Consider the following 20,586-nt stretch of genomic DNA (forward strand, 5'->3'; position numbering starts at 1 on the left):
TTCTAAAGTGTTTCTCTCAAATTTCAACAAATGGTTATTTCTAATGTTTCAAATCAGCCAGATCCTACAGTTCCTTCTTTAGAGTCCCCATCTGAGTCCCCAGCCTTCCCTCAACACACCTTCTCCAATCCTCTAGAGGTGTAGCCTAGGCCCACAACCACTGCTCAGGACTACTCTGTTCATCCCTCCTGTACAGCATCCCACTAATAGGCTTTAGGTGGAACTCGCCCTGCCTGAACCACAGTCTTCTCCCATGCCACGTACAATCTGTCTACTAAGGTAGATCAATGATGAAAGGATAAAGAATCAACCTGAACACATCAATACCTTTTCTATACACCAACAACAACAAATATACAGGAAGAGAGGTTGTGTATACACTCTCATTCACAAAAGTCAAAAGAAAATAGATGATCTAGGAATAAACCTAACCAAGGAGGTGAAGGATCTTTGCAATGAAGACCTGAAATCTCTCAAGAAAGAGATAAAGACACTCAGAAATGGAAAGACATTCCATACTTACAAATTATTAAAATTAATGGTGTGAAAATTACCACTCCACAAAAAGGTACTTAGAGATTTATTTCAATTCCAACCAAAATCTCTATCTCCTCTTCAGAGAAATAGAAAAAAAAATCTAAAATCATATGAAATCACAAAAAAAAAACTCTGATAGGCAAAACAACTCTGAACAAAAAGAACAATACTGGATTATCATTTCACACCTCTCAAGCTATAATACAGAACCACAGTAATAAAAATATGATCCTGACATAAAAACAAACATATAGAGCATTGGAATAAGATTGAAAATTCAAACATGAATGAAGACATGAAACTTCAGCCACTTAATATTTGAAAACGATAACAAATATGCTCTAGGAAAGAATGCATTTTCATAAACGGTGCTTAGAAAACTTTATATCCATATGCAGAAGAATATAATTAGATCCCTATTTATCAACTTGTATAGAAACTATCTCCAAATGGCTCAAAGGCTTAAATGTGAAACCTGAAACACTGAAAGTGTTAGAAAAAGGAACAGGCAATACTTCACAGCATACAGGGATAAAAATGGGCTTCAGAACAGGACTCTTTTTGCCTAAGAATTAAGGCCAGCAAGTGATAAGTGGGATGACAGAAAACTAAATAGCTTCTGCATGGATAAAGAAACAATCTACCAGGTGAAAAGGAGGCCCACAAAACTGGAGAAAGTCTTTGCTAGCTCTACAATTGACAGAGGATTAATATCCAGAATACATAAAGAACTCAAAAACAGTATAAAAATAAATGGCCCATTCTTTTTCATCTGAGATCTAAACAGAGAATTCTTAAAATAAGGGTAGGAAACAGCTAAAAAAAGAATCACTCAAAAATGTTCTAAGTCTTTAGCAATAAGGGAAATGCAAATGAAAAAACTCTGAAATTTTATCTTACCAATCAGCTGACAAATATCCCCAAAGGAACTGACAGCAAATGCTCCAGAGTTATGAGGAGAGTGGAACCCACATTACTGATGGTGGACTGCAAGCTCATCTAGCTACTCTAGAAATCATTAGGGTAGAGTCCTCAAAAAGCTAAAAATAAACCTACCATATGGCCCATATGTACCACTTGTTGGCATATGTCCAAAGGACCCAACAGCCCACTCCATAGATCCTGCTCAGCCATAGTCATTGCTGCTCTATACATAATAGCTGGGAAATAAAAACCACCTATATGTCCTTCACCCGATGAATGAATATTGAATTGATATGGTACATATATATTCTAGAAAAATAGTGAAAACACTAACATAATTAGTGATATGGATCACAAATATATACCTAAAAGATTCCTCCAAATTAAAGTAAAAATATTTGCTCAATGGAATAAGACAGGTTCACCATAATTTATATATTATACACTGCTAAAATATTTAAATTAATAATTTTGTCTGCTCATAGGTATTATTGCAAGTAATAGTTTATACTCAATATTTGATTGCTTCATGAAATCTCTATACCATTTACAAGAATGTGCACAGATACATGTGCATACTAAAAAAAAATTAATCACTGGCTTTTAGACTCAGTTACCTTTGCAATAATGACTTCTTTCTTCAGAATCTTCATAGCATAGTATTTTCCACTTGCCTTCTCTCGAACTAAAATAACCTTCCCAAAAGTGCCTTTACCTAGTAGCTTCAAATAGTCAAAATCATTCATCGTCTGAAAAATATAAATTAGAAAACTATGATGAAATAGTTGGCATAATTTACTGTTAGTCTGCTTGCAATACTTGCAATGTAAACTCAATATTGATCCTAGTAATTTCTAGAGCAATTTCAAACAAAAAAAACTTACTACTGGTTGTCTCTTGAACAACCTTGGATACTGAAAATAATTAACATAGTTCTCAGCGTTTGTAGAAATTATTTTGAACCTAGAATTTCTCCATCAGTCAAACTATTAGTTAACTGACAGAATGTTTTTAAAAGTAAAATAAGGTTTTTAAAAATTATTTTCAAGTTCTCATGTTTTAAATTAAGTGTTACCTCAGAAAAAAGTGATATCAAAGAATATACAAATAAACATTTTAAAATAGAAGCAAAAATCATTTTTGCAGAAGCAGGAGAAAAGAGCAATAAAAACTGTAATCTCCAGTCAGATTGATCAGGAAGATAAACACAAAGATAAAATTATCTTCATGAAATGATAAAGGTGACATCACTACAAAACCTACAGAGATTAAAGTGACCTTAATTAAGACAATAAACAGCTTTATACCAGCAAAATAACACCAAAATGAAATGAGCAAATGACTCACACTGCAAACTACAAAAGCTCACTGACAAAGGAACGGAAAAGCTAAAGAACCCTATATAAGAACTGAATTTCTCTTAACATTTTTTATAATAAGGAAAAGTCCACAACATTTAAAGAAAAAAATGGTACCAATCCTACACAAACTCTTCCTGAGAACTAAAACGGGAGAAGTATTTTTCAATTCACTCCTTGAAGCCAGGAAGCACTCTGACATTAAAAATCGTTTTAAATATTTCGTAAGTGAATGGCTACATTCAATTTTAATATAACTTACCTATAACTTTGATAATTTTATCCAAATGTCAAATTACAATGTCTTAATATGAGTAGTTCAAAGGAAAATATAAATGTCAAAAAGAGAGCAGGAAAATAACATATACTTATTGATTCAATTATAAATCAAATGGAGCTGCACATAAATGGAAAACAGTATCAAATTCAGTCATTTAAAAATAATAGATAGCTCGACATATTAATTTCACTAACAGTTTTACAAACTCAGAGGATAAGAAGCAAAGCATTAGACCCTATATATGACTATCTTGTTCCCATCAAGCAACACTGTCTCTTTGCCACCTCCAACCCCTTCTTCTTCCTTTCTCCCTCCCTGACTCTCCATCTGTCTGATTGGCATTTTTATTTTTTTTATTTCTCTTTTTTAAATTTATTTATTGAAGATTTTTGTCTCTTCCCTGTCACTGCCTCCCATTTCCCTCCCCCTCCCCCAAGCAAGTCCCCCCTCCCCTTGTCAGCCCAAAAATCAATCAGGGTCCCTGCTCTGTGGGAAGTCCAAGGACCACCCACCTCCATCCAGGTCTAGTAAGGTGAGCATCCAAACTGCCTAGGCTCCCACAAAGCCAGTACGTGCAGTAGGATCAAAAATATTATAGTATGTAAGCACACAATTTTCCCATTCCCCTTCCTCTTTCCAGCCCCTCCGTACATCTTCCTGCTCTCTTTCAAATTCATGGCTTCTTAAACTGTCTTTGATCAGTTCCAAAGCCACCCTATGGCACTTCATTTTTTTTTTTTTCTCATAGAAACTCTCAAGAGACAGCTTTCTGTCAGGGGCCATGAGAAATGAAGCAGGTGATAACTAGTGTTCAACAGGAGGCACTAGCAGTGAGAGATTCAATGATAGGGAGCCCCACCTGGAAAGGCCATGGATTTACTAGTTGTGGAAAACAGTTGTTCCTGTCTGTAATTTCTTGCATGAGTCACTTGATTGCTTACCTAAGAACTTCATTTCTTCCCTAAGAATAACTTCGGGTGTTTTCCCACTGCTTTTCTGTCTATCTCATGAAAATATCCCATCTACTGGGCGTATATATCTATGGGTGGCCAGGAAGATGACTTTTCATTTGGCTGTATAATTTTGATACATAGAATATATACTGGGACATGCGTCATAACTAGATCTATTTGTCCCACAAGGACTATGGACACTTAAAAGCCTGCCTTATTCTTTTGTTCAGGCAAACTGCACACAATTAGCTCTCTTTTACCTCAGAGCAAGTTCAAACTAGACTAAAGGCTTTTGGAAATAGATCATAAGTTTGGAACCTTACAGCTATGCACAAGGTCAGGGCCACAAATGTCCATCTAAGGTTACTAAGAAAAGCACGTCAATTCTTTGCTTACCTGTTGACTGACAAAAGACCTATGTCTCAAAACATATCTAAATGGGCACTGTACACCCCGCCCTCTGGTCATAGTCTTAATCCTATAACCTTGGACTCTTGTGTTATCACTTGCTCTAAGAATGTGGTATTGATCAAAGAAAGACAACTATTGCATTTTTTTCAACACTTCAAGACTCCTGGGAAAAAGAGTATTTTGAGATAAGAAGGAGAGAAATCAAGGAGAAGTTAGAAGTACGATGGGAGTATTAGGATAGAAGCAAGACAATAAAAAAAGAAACTGGCACAAAGAAGCATGGAATGAGAGACTCATTTTTGTCCTCAGATCTCTAGCCCTTGCTTGCTTTAGCATCCTCTATGAATCCTGAGGGGCATTGAGGCTGAACCTCAAAGGCCCTTGTTAGCTTTCCTTCGATGTGGAAGCTGAGGTTAGCTTGTTGGAGGAAAGACTATGTACTAAGACCCTGGAAGATAAGATACCACATGCACAGAGAAGCTGCATAAACCATGAAGATAACAAAGGCAAAAGTCAACACCAAACCCTGGGACATAACAGAAAGTTTCCTTTGGGTTTTTCAAAGCCAGTACATGAGCAGCCAAAAATAATTTATTAGAACAGCAGAACAGCCCACCCAGCAACAAAACCGTAAGAAAGAACACAGCTATTGTTTCTGGTAATTTCGTGGCAATAAACAGGTAAAAAGACTCATAACCAGGCCAAAAATTGATTATATTGCTCAACATGGCATGTAGTACCTTCTTTATTTTTCATCTAAAAGCACTAAAAACAGATACTAATATACACAATTACTAGATATTATTGTTATCCCAAATTCTTGAAGACAAAAATAGAACAATAATTTATAAATAGCTTTATGACATTTTTAGATCTTTCAGTATCTTACTGATCTGTTAAGCATATATTTAGAATTCCAGAAAATTAACAGGGTAGAGCAGGTATAACTTCCTTTTTAATGCAGTTGTCTAAAATTCAAAGGACGAGATTAATTGGAACCTGATTCAAAATTATTAATGCAGTCAAACTTCAAGTTATAAACATCTGTGCAAAAGGAAATGTCTCATCTGAATAAATGGGTAAAGATAAGTTATGTTCATATTCCTGACTGAGAAATCAACTTAAAATAAACACTATTTCAAATCAACAACCACATAGAGAGGATCTGTCTATATAAAGGACAGAAAGGGGACATATTAGAGGTTGCAGACCAGTTCAGCACACAGGCTGTATTTCTAGTAAAAAACCTGTAGTTAGAAAACGAGCAAGGATGTCAGGACCAAAGGGGGTGCACCCACCCACGGAGACAGTGGGGGCTGATCTATTGGGAGCTCACCAAGGCCAGCTGGACTGTGACTGAAAAAGCATGGGATAAAACCGGACTCTGATCATGGCGAACAATGAGGACTGATGAGGTTTTATTTTTTATGTGTGGGTTTTTATTTTGTTTGGGTATTAGAGCAATACTGGATTCAGAGAATGAGTTTGGAAGTGATTCTTTTGTTTCTTTACTATTTCTTTTAAAAATAATTTAAGAACTGGAGGTAGGTTGCTCAAAGTTTGGTAGAAGTCTATTGTGGATATACCTTGGATCAGACTTGCATTTTTTCTGTCTTACAGATTTTGATAATTTTAATTTTATTGTTCTGTGTAATTAGTATTTTGACAAGGGTATAATGTAGGATTTTTTTNGCGGGGAGGGGGAGGGAAATGGGAGGCTGGGAGGAGGCGGAAACTTTTTTTTCTTATTCTCAATAAAAAAAATAAATAATAAAAAAAATGTAATATACAACATATATTTCATACAAGTAATGGTACAGAGTGAGTAAGCTCATATGTTACTAATTAAATGCTAAATACAAAAGAGAAAAAAAAAAGAACTGTGTCTAACTACAGTTCTAGAAGTTACAATTCCCCTCTTTTCAATTCCCTGACCACTGCACACACTTGGTGCACAGATACACTTGAAAGCAAAATATCCATATTTTGCATATAAAACAAAATGGAAGAAAATTAAAAATAAAAAGACTGAAAAAGTTCACAGGCATCAAGTACAGAATGTTAAAGAAAAAACTTTACATAGTGAATTAATTCTCTAAGTTGTGACTTTATCATTTCTCTTAAGTTCAAAGCATGTGGAAGTGAAAAGATTTGAACCAAAGAAATCTAACATGAAAGGCAATTCTACACACCATACTAACAACAAATGGCAGAGTTCAGTAGTAGAGAAACATTTGCATAACTCATAGTTCAAAATGCCAATACTGAAAAATTAATTAACTAATTAATTAAACAAGTGAAAAATGTAATTGGTAATACTTTGAGCATTTTTCACACCTGAATAGGATTTATAAAATAAACAGCAAATGTATATTTAAGATATACATGCAAGTGACATTTCATCAGTCTACTATAAAGGCCATCAACTACAGATTAGATAGCTTCAGTCCATTCTTCCATATATGTTTGAATTTTCAAATAATCACATTAGACTAGTTTTGAATCCCATATTTTAAAAAATAAAGTCATAGTAATGAAAAATATTATTTACAATTCCTATAAAATTATATACTAATATGGAACACTGAGGAAAGAAAAGTTGTGGTTTTCCTCCTTTATTGGCTCATGAGTAGTAATGAAAAGAAAATGTGTTATTTCTAAGACTCACTTTTTGAGGTAGCTTTGATGAAGTTGAATTCAAGGGGCAGACATTTAATTTCCTGGTTTCTGAGATGTCATCTATAAAGTACATCAATCACCACTCCTTCGCAAGCTCCGCAAGCACTCACACTGCAGTGCTGGCACATTATTAGGTTTTAAGGAACAGGTATTTTAGGTTCACAAAGTTATACATACAATAAGAAAACTAACACCTCTCTCAGAAGCAGTTTTCATCATAGTTTTTCTAGAATCTAAAGACTGTATTTAGAAGTTAAAATAAGTCATCATCATTTTCTACCTTTCTTTTATGATGGGTTGTAGATGCATCCATCTCTTCTTCTCCTATATTATCAATCTGTGAAGTTGGACTACAATTCATTCTCTCCTCTTCTTGTCTCTGCAGTCGGTCTGCTACAGCTTGGATAGCTTCTGTCCATTCTTCTCTACAAAAATGAGTACAATTTCTCATGAACAAACGTTAAGTTACTTAAACCTTTTATAATTTATAAGATGACTGCAAATAATCTTCTGTGTAGCCATCCTGTCTGCCATCATCTCTAGGTGATAACAATCCTAAAAGCCTAGAGTCAGGAGTAGCACTTCTATGGAAATTATATTATGTAAAATCTTGTCTATAAATACACATTATATACGAACACACACACATGCATATATACACATTAATTTAATTACCCTTTGGGGTGACAGTACTTCCACAAAAACCATAGGCTATCAAACAAAAACCCTGGTGCCCCTAGCACTATGATGGACTAAGTAGAACAAGGAGACCCACACTCCAGACTCCAAGGAGAAAACACAGGCCCACATGGTGCCTTGTAGTTCCATACAGAAAGGCACTGTTATGGTGAGAAAATGTATGGTGTGGTATGTGGGAGGGGGGCAGTCAGACAGAATGGTTCATGTCTTGTGGACAAGGGCTTATTTGAAAGCTGGAAATAGTGAGGGAGGTGAGTGGATTCATTGGCACCCAGGGCCATGGTGATGTCTGGGCCTGGGCTGCTGCTGGGGCCCACATCTGAGTTCTTGGCCCTGATGCAGTCTCAGTCTGTGTTCATGCCCATGGCTCCTGACACCATTGGGGGCTGAGAGGATAAGGCTGTACAGAGCTGGCCTCAGCCCTCACTGGCTGCATCTAGGGGGAACCAGCCCTGCCCTTCACCAGCTGAAGCACACAGGATAGAGGGTCCTACACTTCATCTGGGCAGTACAATAGAGTTGACTCTGTAGACAGGGGCATGGATGAGCCAACCCTGAGGGCATGAGAGGGGCATAACTAGTAGTATCACTTCCCTTGCCTGTAGTGTAGTGGTGGGGCTGAGAAAAAGATGCCCTCCCCACTTTCCCCTACTGCCTCTAGTGGGCAGGGAACTGACCTTCCCCTTTAACAGCTACAACACTCAGGAAAGTGGGACCTGAACCTCAACTGGACAGTACAACAGAGCTGATCCTGTTGATGGATGGGGTGAGGGGAGACAGGGGACTACCACATGCAGGTAAGCTGGTCCCAAAACCATGAGCGTGAGAGATCAGTCTCTGCCCCTCATCTACCATATGGAAGTATGGGCAGGGGAGAGATGCCCCCTACCCCAATATGCCTGAGGCAAGTGTGAGAGCCTGCCCTGAGGTTCTAAGAACTGGAGAGCTGTTCCTCCCTGTCATCAGCTACAGCACTCAGGAGAGTGGCCCTTACACCTTGTCTTGGCAACACAGTAGCACTGGCCCTGATGGTTTAAGTGTGGGAGAGCCAACCATGAGAGTGTGAAAAGCATGAGAACTGGCCAAGCCCCTTGCTCATCCCTGCAAGGGATGAACTAGCCAGGGCAATGCTGGAGAGCTCCTCATGGTGGTGAAGAGAGAACTGATGGGCTAAACAACCCTGCAATTACCCAAGCTCAGAACCAGGGTTATGAGCTAGCCCACCCCAATATCCACCTTATCCATGATCTGCTGGAGCAACTGAAGAGGCCAGTCCTACAGACCCAAAGCTGCAGGATCTCCACAATACAGGGTAACAATAAGATAGTCAGGAGAAGGCACAGTGAGGGCCCAGCATTGACAGTATAGCAGAAACCAGAGGCCTCCAACCAGACCAATGGCTCTGCAATGAGCACTTGCTGGTAAAGATACATGGACAAAAGATTTACTGTGTGACTGTGTGTGTGACACTATAGTTTCCATGATGAGATTTTTCTTTTTTCCCCTTTTTTCTCTTAAATATTGTTTTATTGGGGGGGGTGTTGCAAAGGCAAAGGGTGGATACAAAGGGACAGGGAAATGACTGGGATAAGATGCATGATATAAAAGACACAAAAAGAAGAGAAAAAACCTTGGTGCCAGGCATAGAAAAAGTCCTTTTGAACTATTGGAAGATGGGTTCAAGAGACCCCAAACAATATAGGCTACTGCTGAAAGGCTTCACTGCCTTCCAGAAAAGGGAGGTAAAACTCCACTACTAAAGACACTAAACACTTAAGACACAGGATTCAGAGGAATCAGTTGCAATCTAACATGGAAGTCCCCTCCTTGAGAACTAATTCTCATAGTTCTGGAAGGAGATATATGAGCGGCCACAGGAGAAAGTAATCAATAGTACTAACCAGCTGTAATGCCTGTGAACAACAATGACAAGAATTTTTAAGATATTCTGAAAGGTGAAATAGTGGCCCTTACATCCTAGGAGTATAAACAATGGCCATACAACTGAACTTAAGGTTTGCTCAATATGTGGAAATTCATGCCTTCTATTGTAAAGTCAGCAAACTACCCATGGCTGATAAGGTCATGTATCGTGGAGAACAATCTACTATGACTGACTTCCTAGGATAGCCTCTAATTGCATTCTAAATACTTATCCTTACAACTACAGGTAAGTGTAGTCTCACCTCTTGCTCAACAAAAATAAAAAAACTTTTATTTGAAGATGGAGACTATTACTGAAAGTCACAACTAGTCAAAATTCGGAGAACAACTAACTTACGATTGTGTGTCCAACACTAATTAATATATTTACAATACAATTCCTATACTCAGACTCAGAACATCATGGAAAATGGGGTAGAAAGACTATAACCAGTCAAAGGACCATGGCATTTACTGCTATACAGCACTTTCTAAGGAAGAGTAGAGAGCACAAAATAGAGGTGGGTATAGAGGAGAAGAAGGTAAGTCTAGAAGAAGTTTTTGGATAAATGAAAAGTGTATATGATAAAATACATTTATGAACTTCTCAAAAAATTAAATTATCATCTAAAAAGTAAAATATCAAAAAATTTCAAAACAGAAAAATAAGAGAAAAGTTCAGTTAAAGGCTTTTGAAACTACAATTAAATTTTATTTGCACAAATCCTACCTATTGATATAATTCTTCCCCTTAAATGTGATGCTTTTTTAAGTTTACCTACTCAGTCATCTCAATGATCCCTCTAACTAAAAGTATTTTAAATTTCTTTTCATTCTTGGAACATATTCTGGCACTTACATGATTTCAGCACTCTGGGGATATGAATACATTATCGCCAATTATTATTTTATTCAATATGTTATTCTTCATCAATTTTTCCCATTGTTATGCTACCTGTTGATCTGTTGCTCCTTTGAGGAATAAACATTCTTTCTCATTAACTATGGTATTTAACAAACTTAATGGACAGCTAGGTGTGGTGGCACATGCCTTTACTTTCGTTACAGCTTCTAGAAGGAAGAGGAAGGCACATCTCTTAAGTTCAAGGCCAGCCTGGTATACAAAACAGGATCCAGGACAGCCAGGGATAAAGAGAAAAACCTTGGGTAGTAGTTTAAAAGAAAATGGCCTCCAAAAAGAGTTGCTCTGTTAGGAGGCATGGCTTTGTTGGAGTAAGTGTGGCCTGGTTCTGTGAAGTGCAGCACTGTGTGAGTGGGCTTTAAGGTCTCCTATGCTCAAGCTACTCCCTGTGTCACAGACCACTTACTGTTGCCTTCTGATCAAGATATAGCCAGCCAGCACCATGTCTGCCTGCATGCCACCATCCTCCCTCCCATGATGATAATGGACTGAACCTCTAAACTATAAGCAGTCACTTCAATTAAATGTTCCCCTTTATAAGAGTTATAAGAGTTGCCACAGCCACAGCCATGGTGTCCTTTCATAGCCTATTGCTAACTAAAACATCCTGTCTCGAAAACCAATCAAACAAAACAAAAAACAGCCAATCTTACTGAAATAGTAATTTTCTTTGTATTTTGCTTACTTGGTATTTGTAGAACTTTTGGTTCTGTGACAATGTATCTCTAGACACTTTAGAAAATGTTCGTGCACTATTAATTTAAATTCTTCTGTCTCATTCTCTCAAATTAAAGTTCAATGATGTATCTATAAGAGTGCCTCATTGCATAATCTGCCCCATATTCGACTATCATCAGTTTTTATTTTCTGTCCTGCTTCTTATTGGATATCCTCTTCTCACTGGTATTCAAGATCACCAATTTTCACTAAGTGAAGCCTAACTCACAATTAAAACCATTCACTACCTCATAGAAAAGAAAGTGGAAAGAAGCTTTCAATGCATGTGCACAGAAAACTGATGTAGGACAATGGTCTGTATTCTGTCAATTATATTTTAAATAAATGCTCATTGGTCAGTAGCCAGGTAGGAAGTATAGGTAGGAAACCAGACAGGAAGAAGAGGCAGATGAAAAACAGGAGAATTGTGGTAAAGAGGAAGCTCCCTCCCCAGTCCTGCCCAGACACGGAAAAAGGAAGATGTGACCCTGCCCCGCTGAAAGAGGTACTGAGCAATGTGGCTAACATATACTATAATAATGGTCTAATATAAGTTATAAGAGTTAGCAAGAAGCCTGAGCTAATGGGCCAATCAGTTTATATCTAATGTAGAACTCTGTGTGATTTTTCTTTGGGACATAATGACTGCGGGAACCAGGCAGGACAGAAACCCCAGCGAGCAGGCCCTCATGTTACAGGAAGCCACTTTCTAAATGTAATACCAGTAGCACAGACACCAAGAGGAACAATAAATAATTGGAACTTTCTGAAACTGAGAAGCTTCAGAAAGCAAAGGACACAGTCAATAAGACCAAAAGGAACCTTAATAAATGAACAAAGATCTTCACCAACCACACACCACATAGAGGACTGAACTCCAAAATATATTAAGAACTCGAGACACTAGACATCAATATACCAAATACTCCAATTAAAAAATGGGGTACAGATCTAAACAGAGAATTCTCAACAGAAGGCTCTCAAATGGCCAAAAGACAGTTAAGGAAATGTTCAACATTCTTAGCCATCGGGGAAATGCAAATAAGAATGACTCTGAGATACCATCTTACACCAGTCAGAATGGCTAAGATCAAAATCTCAAAGATAGCTTATGCTGAAGAGGATGCAGAGTCAGGGGAACACTCCTCCAGTGCTGGTGGGAGTACAAACTTGTATAGCAACTTTGGAAATCAGTGTGGCTGTTTCTCAGAAAATGGGAATCAACCTACCTCAAGACCCAACAATACCACTCTTGGGCATATACCCATAAGATGCTCAATCATACTATATGGACATTTGATCAACTATATTCATAGCAGCATTATTCGTAATAGCCAGAACCTGGAAACAACCTATAGGGCCCTCAACTGAAGAATGGATAAAGAAAATGTGGTACATTTACACAATTAAGTACTACGCAGTGGTTAAAAAAACCAATAACATCTTGAAATTTGCATGCAAATGGATGGAACTTTTGAAAAACTATCCTGGGTGAGGTCACCCAGACTCAGAAAGATGAACATGATATGTATTCACTCATAAGTGGATACTAGATGTAAAGCAAAGGATAACCAGACTATAATCCGCAGCTCCACAGAAGCTAGGAAACAAGGAAGACCCTAAGAGAGTTACATGAATTGCCCTGGGAAGGAGAAATAGACAAGATCTCCTGAGAAAATCGGGAGCATGGAGAAGGTGTAAGGAAAGAAGAAGGGGAGAACAGGAGGGGGAGGAGAACTTGATAGAACATAAGTCAAGATAAGGAAAGGACAGCAAGGGAGAGTAAGGAAAGGTATATTGATTGAGGGAGCCATTACGAGGTTAGCAAAAAAAAAAAAAAAAAAAAAACCCTGGCACTAGAGAAATTCCCAGGAATCCACAAGGATGACCCCAGCTAAGACCCTAAGCAATAGAGGAGAGGGTGCCTGAACTGGCCTTGCCCTATAGTCATATTGATGACTATCTTAAATTTCATCACAGAACCTTCATCTAGCAACTGATGGAAACAGAGAAAGAGATCCATAGCAGAACAATGGACTGAACTCCCAAAGTTCAGTCGAAAAGAGGGAGGAGTGATAATATGAATAAAGGGGTCAAGACCATGATGGGGATATCCTCAGAAACAGCTGACCTGAGCTAAAAAAAAGGCTCATTGACTTTGACCTGATAGCAGCGGAACCAGAACAGGACCAAACTAAGCCCTCTGAATGTGGGTGACAGTTGTATTGCTAGGGCAGACAGTGGGGCCACTTGTGGGAAGACTAGGATTTATTCCTACTGCTTGTACTGGCTTTTTGGAACACATTCTCTTTGGATGGATACCTTGCTAGGCCTAAATATAATAGGGAGGGCTTTGGTAAAGCAAAGTGCTAGACTTTGTTGGCCTCCCATGGGAAATCTTACCCTCTCTGAGGAGTGCAGGAGGGTGGGGCTAGAGGGAGGTGGAGGGAGTGGGAACTAGGATTGATGTGTACAATGAGAAAAAATATTTTTTTAAAATAAATTTATTTAAAAACATTCATTAGTAATCATAATTACAAAAGTTTTACCTTAGTTTTAGACTATGTTTCTTTTTTATATTTTCTCTCTGTTCAATTCCCCAGACTTACGCATACTAACATACATGCTTAGTATTATTAATCACTGTAAAATAATTCTATTATCTGGATCCCCTATGTATATCTAGTTCCATACCATATTTGTCTTGTAGTTTTAACCACATTGTCTTAAATCTTTGCAATATATTTAGATAATTCTTAGAAATTATAAATGAAACACAAGACAATTTCTGATCTAGTTAGATACAATGTAACTGTTAAAAATGTTTTTAATTTCTTCATAACTTTCAGACAGGAGGAGAAATTAAGCTGGTACTAACCTAGATGTTTTCTTCCTGAAGGTTATCTTTCACAGTTACTAAAAGCTGCAGTGCAGGCTACTGGGAAAGAAAAGTCAGCACCAGTCTTAGCGAACTGTGAATTCTGAGTTACAGTAACCAGTCTGACAAGATATTCCTTCCGGTGCAACAGTAATGTGAACATTATGGGAATAATCATCTACTTCCTAATTGGGTTTAAGGATCACTATATAGAAGGTAACTCATGCCTGGTGCTGAAAACCTGGCCAAGGACCATTGCCAGGTAGCTCATAGGCTCTAAGGGAGAACATATTATTGTTATTTTGCTAAGTAGACATATCAGACTGTCTTCTAAACTAACTTTATACCCAAAATTTAGTGCAGTCTTCATAAGAAAAGTTTCTTTTTATAGTGAATGGAAGTTGTGGTTGCTTGAATAAAAATGGCCCCCATTGGCATATTAGAAAGTGTGAATTTATAAGAGTAGGTATGGTTTATTAAAGGAGGTATATCAATGGGAGTGGGTTTTCAAGTCTCAAAAGCTCAAGTCAGGTCTAGAAGCTCATTCTCTTCCCACTGCTTGCAGATATAGAACTCTCAGCTCCTTTTCCAGCACGATGTCATCCTGCATGCTGTTGTTACAAAAATGGATTAAACCTCTGAACTGTACTCCAGTCCCAATTAAATGTTTTCCTTTATAAGATGTGGTCATGGTGTCTCTTCACAGCAATAGAAACCCTAACAAAAATAGAAGTTAATTCAGAGATTCACTGTTGGTCAAAATGTGAAAAATACGTGACTATGGATGGAGTATTTAGCCTTAAATGGGGCATATGTATCATACTGCTTCCCTGGAAGGCTCCTAGAACAATGAGGACAGAAAGATTGTAAAGAGTCATAAGTAGGGAAGGCTGGGGGAACAGTGCCTATTGGACCTGACAGGCCTGCTGCCCTCATGAGCTCACAGCAACTGGGGATGCCTGTATAAGATAAAGCCACTAAACACTGCAGCATGAATTGGAAGGAAAGCACGCCCAGCTTGGGAAGGAAAGTCAGTTTTCTTCAGGGAAATGGTAACTGATAGGCTGGCTACTGCTGCAATAGCTATCCCCACACCCATGAACATATTGGTGATTCTAATTGGATTTAATAAATTTCCTTTTTTCTAAATGAAAAAAAATGTTAAGTATGGAAGGGTTACAGAGTGGAGGGTGATCCAGGGTGACTTGAAGGGGGAAGTGGAGTAGTTATGATCAAAATACACCACTAACATTGATGAAATGCTCAAAGAGCATGCACATGTGCCCCCCTCCCCACACACAAACAATAACTGAAATGCTATGGAACATGAATTTAAAAAAAAAAAACAGAATGATAAAAATACAGAGGAATTAATAAAACCATGCATACTTGATCATCTTTCAGAGGGTGCCAAAACCACACAAAGCCAAAAGGAGAGTTTCTTCAACAAATGGGTGTGAAATAAATGGGCATCAATATGAAAAAAAATGAAATGTGAGTCTTATTTTAAACCACTCGTGCATACTTCTAAATAAAGACTTAAAGCTACAGAGCTAGAAGAAAACAAAGATGATATATTCATGACACCTGTCTTAGCAGTGATCTTTGACTACAGCACGAAAATAGAGGCCACAAAATGAACATAAATTCAAAAATCTTCTGTGAAGCAAAGGAAACAGCAAAATGAAAATGAGACCCAATAAATGGGTCAAAGGGTCTGAGAGATATACACATGAAAATGTTTTTGTTTATTTTGTTTTATTTAAAAGAAATTTTCCAAATTTGAAGCCAGACTGATCTACACAGCCAGTTCCAAGCTAACTAGAACTATATCCTAACATAATGAAATCTGTGTCCACACCCAGAAAGGGGGTTCACTCCCACATTTTGATTTAAAAAACTACTGCAACTCAATAGTCAAAAACAAACAAATAACCAAATGAGTAATCTAATTAAAACTGAGCAAAACTTAAATGAGCAGTTCTCCAAAGTCATAAAAAGGATTCACAGGTATATAAAAATTGTTCTCAGCCTTTTCATCTTCAGGCAAATGCAAGCCACAGACCATATCATACACCTTGCTACAAAGGATATTATAATAAGGAAATAGATGATGACAGGTGTTAGTAGTGGTACTAGGTTCCATGAAAAGCAATATTGCAAATCCTTCAAAGATTTAAAAACTACCCTATGATCCGGCCATCCCCTTTTCTGGCATTTATCCAATAGAATTAAATTGGTGATCCAAATAGCCAATTGCTTGACCATGTTCATTGTGGTACTATTCACACAAGTCAAGAGCTTGAAATAACCTGAGTGTCTTTAAACTGATAGATGAATAAAGAAAATTTAACATATATGCAGTAGAATGTTCTTCACTGTTAAAAAAAAAAAAGACTCCAGTAACTTAAGGCAGCATAGATGGAACTAGAGATCATTATGCTAAGAAATCTGGGCACAGAAAGAACATTATCATCTATATGAAGGATCTAAAGGTATTATCTTCTAGGTTTGAAAATAATAGTTATGTGGGATTCCCCCTATGTATGCTGTGAACACCATTGGTTAATAAGGAAACTGTCTTGGGCCTGCATAGGGAATAGAGGTCGGCAGGAAAAACTAAACTGAATGCTGGGAGAAGGAAGACCGAGTCAGGGAGAAGCCCCACAGCACACAGATGCCGGAACCTTGCCGGTGGAACACAAGCCCCATGGTAAAATATAAAATAATGGAGATAGGTTCATTCTAGATATAAGAGCCAGCTAGCAATACGCTTTAAGCTATTGTCCAAACAGTATTACAAATAATATGGTTTCTGTGTGATTATTTCGGGGCTGAGCAGTCAGGAACCAACAATGGACTCTTCACAACAGAATAGTGATGACCTGGGGCTACAGAGACTGTAAGAGGGAATAGATAAATAGTGAAAGGCTGATTACTGAATGCGAGTACAGCTGAAGAAGTAACTGTGATATACTAGTGTGCAGTAGGGTGACCAGACAGTAATATACTATGCATTTCTGAGAACTACCTTAGCTGAGCAGTGATGGAGTGTGCCTTTAATCCCAGTACTAGGGAGGCAGAGGTAGGCAGATCTCTGGGAATTCAAGGCCAGCCTGGTCTACAAGAGCTAGTTTCAAGACAGGCTCCAAAGCTACAGAGAAACCTTGTCTCAAAAAACAAAACAAAACAAAACAAAAGGAACTATCTTAAATAAATGTGTGAGGAGATATAAAAATTTATACTCATTAAAATATGAGATGGTATACACAACTATAAGTTAACAAATAATTTTAAAAACAAAAATTCAGTTAAATATCTAAGAAATTTTTTATTTAGACAACAAAAGATAGTATGGAAAACTGCTTCGAGTTCAAGTTTAATCAGGTTTTTCTAATTAAAGTCAGGCGTACTATTAAAGATAACAGAAAAATGATGGCAAAAAAAGAAAATGAAAATCTAAAAGCCTACACACACACACACACACACACACGCATGCACATTTACATATAATTTAATAATTGTGAAAAAGAATGAATTAGTAACATCTGAAACATTAGACTCTCCACTTTGAAAAAGCTGCCTAATCTCATATTATTCACTGAAATACAGCACACACTAGAGAGATACATCTAGTTTATGACACAAAGGAATTTCAGTCTAGGGTCAGAATATTACAAAGAGGATTTCTAACCCCAAGCATCTCTAAGTCCATCTCTAGTCTATTAGATTGGAGCTCTATGAAGTCTCCAGATAGTAGATGCCTCATGAACTAGACAAGCATACTCAATAGGATAATTTTCATTTTCTTAAACATAGGTGAAAAATGATCCTTCAAGGAGTAGACTTATGCTGCAGGAATATCAAAAGGTTTTAGAAATTTAAGATCTCTCTCTCTCAGCCCTTGGGAAGTTAAGGCAGAGGACTGTCACAAGTCTGAAGCAAGCCTGGGTGACACAGTTACAGTTTTAGGACAACCTGGACTGCAGAATAAAAAACTGTCTAAGCCCACAACCCTAAATTTAAAAGACCTGGCTTATATCCAACTTTGGGAACAACAATTCAAAAGGCAATAACTGGGCAGCACCGCATTAGTTCAGTCATCTAGAAAGCACTTTGTCGTCACATCCTGAACTGTGTGCTGAAGACATTAAAGACGTTAAAGATTACAAGGACTGGTGTTCTTCCAGAGGACTCTGATTTGATTCCTAGAACTCACAGGGGAGCTCACAACCTTCTATCTGTAACTCCAGTCCTAGGAGATCTGAAACTCTCTTCAGGTCCCACTGTGAAGGAAGTACACATAAACGGTACATACAGGGTATTAACATTCTACTTTGAAAAATTATTAATTAGGGTCAAAATAGTAACATCTGGAGAGAAATAATAATATTGCAGGCAGTCACCTGAAACTAATGTGCATAGAGACAGGAATGCTACTTGAACCATTTCCTACTGTCTTTCATTCAGAATTTCAAATATGAGTATAATCAATAATTATAAAAAAGATAGTTTGTATATAAAATGTGCTCAAGTTTAAAAAGTATCTGTATACTGTTTGCTTTGAAAGAGTCTATTTTAAAATAGACCAAGGGTGATTTATCATTTTCCAGCCCCAGTTAAACATGCAAGACAACAGAAATAGAACAATTAAGTGTAACACAGTGCATCTATTTATATAATAACTATACAATAAATCCATCTACAAATACATCTTAGACTAATTTTTTAACATAACAAATAAAAAAGTTTCTTACCTTTCTTCTGGAGTATCTACATGAAATGTTCTCTCTATAACAGTGGTCCACTGAAGACATCTGATAATAAATGTATTTGGCTTTGGTCGTTCTGTTTTCATTAACTGGCATTCTACAAATAAAGTTAAACATCTCTTTATATACACAAGTACTTAAACTGTTAAGTAAGTAGTTAACAACTACACAGTATGTTATTCTGAACAGAACGCACTCCCACTGTCTGTCTTCCACAGAGTCAAGGTTATTCTCAACCCGACCTTCGTGTTTCTTCCCAGCTCATCACTACTATGACCAGTTCAACCAGCTAAACCAAGGCCAGCTGGACTGTGACTGAAAAAGCATGGGATAAAACCGGACTCTCTGATCATGGCGAACAATGAGGACTGATGAGAAGCCAAGGTCAATGGCAAGGGGTTCTGATCCTACTTCATGTTCCGGCTTGGGAGCCTAGCCAGTTTGGATGTTCACCTTCCTAGACATGGACGGAGGGGGGAGGACCTTGGACTTTCCACAGGGCAGGGAACCATGACTGCTCTTTGGANGAGGGAGAGGGAAATGGGAGGCTGGGAGGAGGCGGAAACTTTTTTTATCTTATTCTCAATAAAAAAAAAAAAACATGAAAAAAAACAAACTCTTGAATTTTTTCCAAACACAACTTGTTCTTTCTGTATCTTTAACTTTGCTTCAGCAGCTACTACTACCTGAAACAACTATTCATTTTACCCTCCAAATCTGTAAGCCCCAACTGTCATAGCAATACCAATCCTTTAAGGGCTAAGTGAAATCATACTCATTTCATTCAAATTATTATTATTATTATTATTATTATTATTATTATTATTATTATTATTATTATTATTATTTTACTTTTTGGCACAGACTTGCCATTTCACCCTCTATAGTTTCATTATGCAACTTGTTTTTCACCTGATATTGTACTACAGGACCAAACATATTAAGGTAGTTTCTACCCTATGAAGTCGTCTAAAACAATAGACTTCTTATAATTCTTGGTATCAAGACTTACTAGAATTAGTCAGTCATGAACTGATTAGATTCTGTCAAGGAATATCTAGGAAGACTTTCAAAGAAAAGATTGTTCCTTTTCCCCTGTTCTCTAATCTTAATACTACTTTAACTTGATTGCATTGAATTAAAAAAATACATTTTTACATTTTTCCTTACTTCCCTTCCTTCATTTACCTAACTTTGTTTATGAAAACTTCATCACTGATAAGTCTTCTAATCTTCTTTATCCCCTTAATCTCTTATTCTTTTCTACCCCTTTATAATATTCTTTTCAATTTCCCCTCTTAATTTATATCTTCTTGCTTCTCCTCTATTTCTATCCTTCCCTGTTCCTGACTGTGTTAGCTTGAATGAAAATACTCCCATTTAATCATTTGTTTAAATGTTTGGTCCAAAGTTGGGAAGGCCTTGATGGAAACGGTGTCGAAGTAGGGCTGATCTTTAAGGTTTCAAAAGTCTACACCATTCTCATTCTCTTTCTCTCTCTCTCTCTCTCTCTCTCTCTCTCTCTCTCTCTCT

General features: G+C 37.4%; 1 protein-coding gene across 5 annotated transcripts in view; it reads right to left on the reverse strand.

The window, feature by feature from the left end:
- The window catches only part of Akt3 (AKT serine/threonine kinase 3), a 226,339-nt gene that overhangs the window by 77,678 nt on the left and 128,075 nt on the right, over positions 1–20,586 (reverse strand). For all 5 annotated transcript variants that reach the window (XM_050142952.1, XM_050142949.1, XM_050142951.1 and 2 more), the window contains 3 exons: positions 19,039–19,150; positions 7,423–7,567; positions 2,079–2,210 (listed from right to left, as the gene is read on the reverse strand). In XM_050142952.1, the coding sequence (XP_049998909.1) occupies positions 2,079–2,210; positions 7,423–7,567; positions 19,039–19,150 (389 nt within the window). The remainder of the gene's footprint in view (positions 1–2,078; positions 2,211–7,422; positions 7,568–19,038; positions 19,151–20,586) is intronic.

Source organism: Alexandromys fortis, unplaced genomic scaffold (assembly GCF_014885135.2).
Source record: "Alexandromys fortis isolate MF-2015 unplaced genomic scaffold, M_Fortis_MF-2015_v1.1 scaffold_51, whole genome shotgun sequence".
NCBI classification, from domain to species: Eukaryota; Metazoa; Chordata; class Mammalia; order Rodentia; family Cricetidae; genus Alexandromys; species Alexandromys fortis.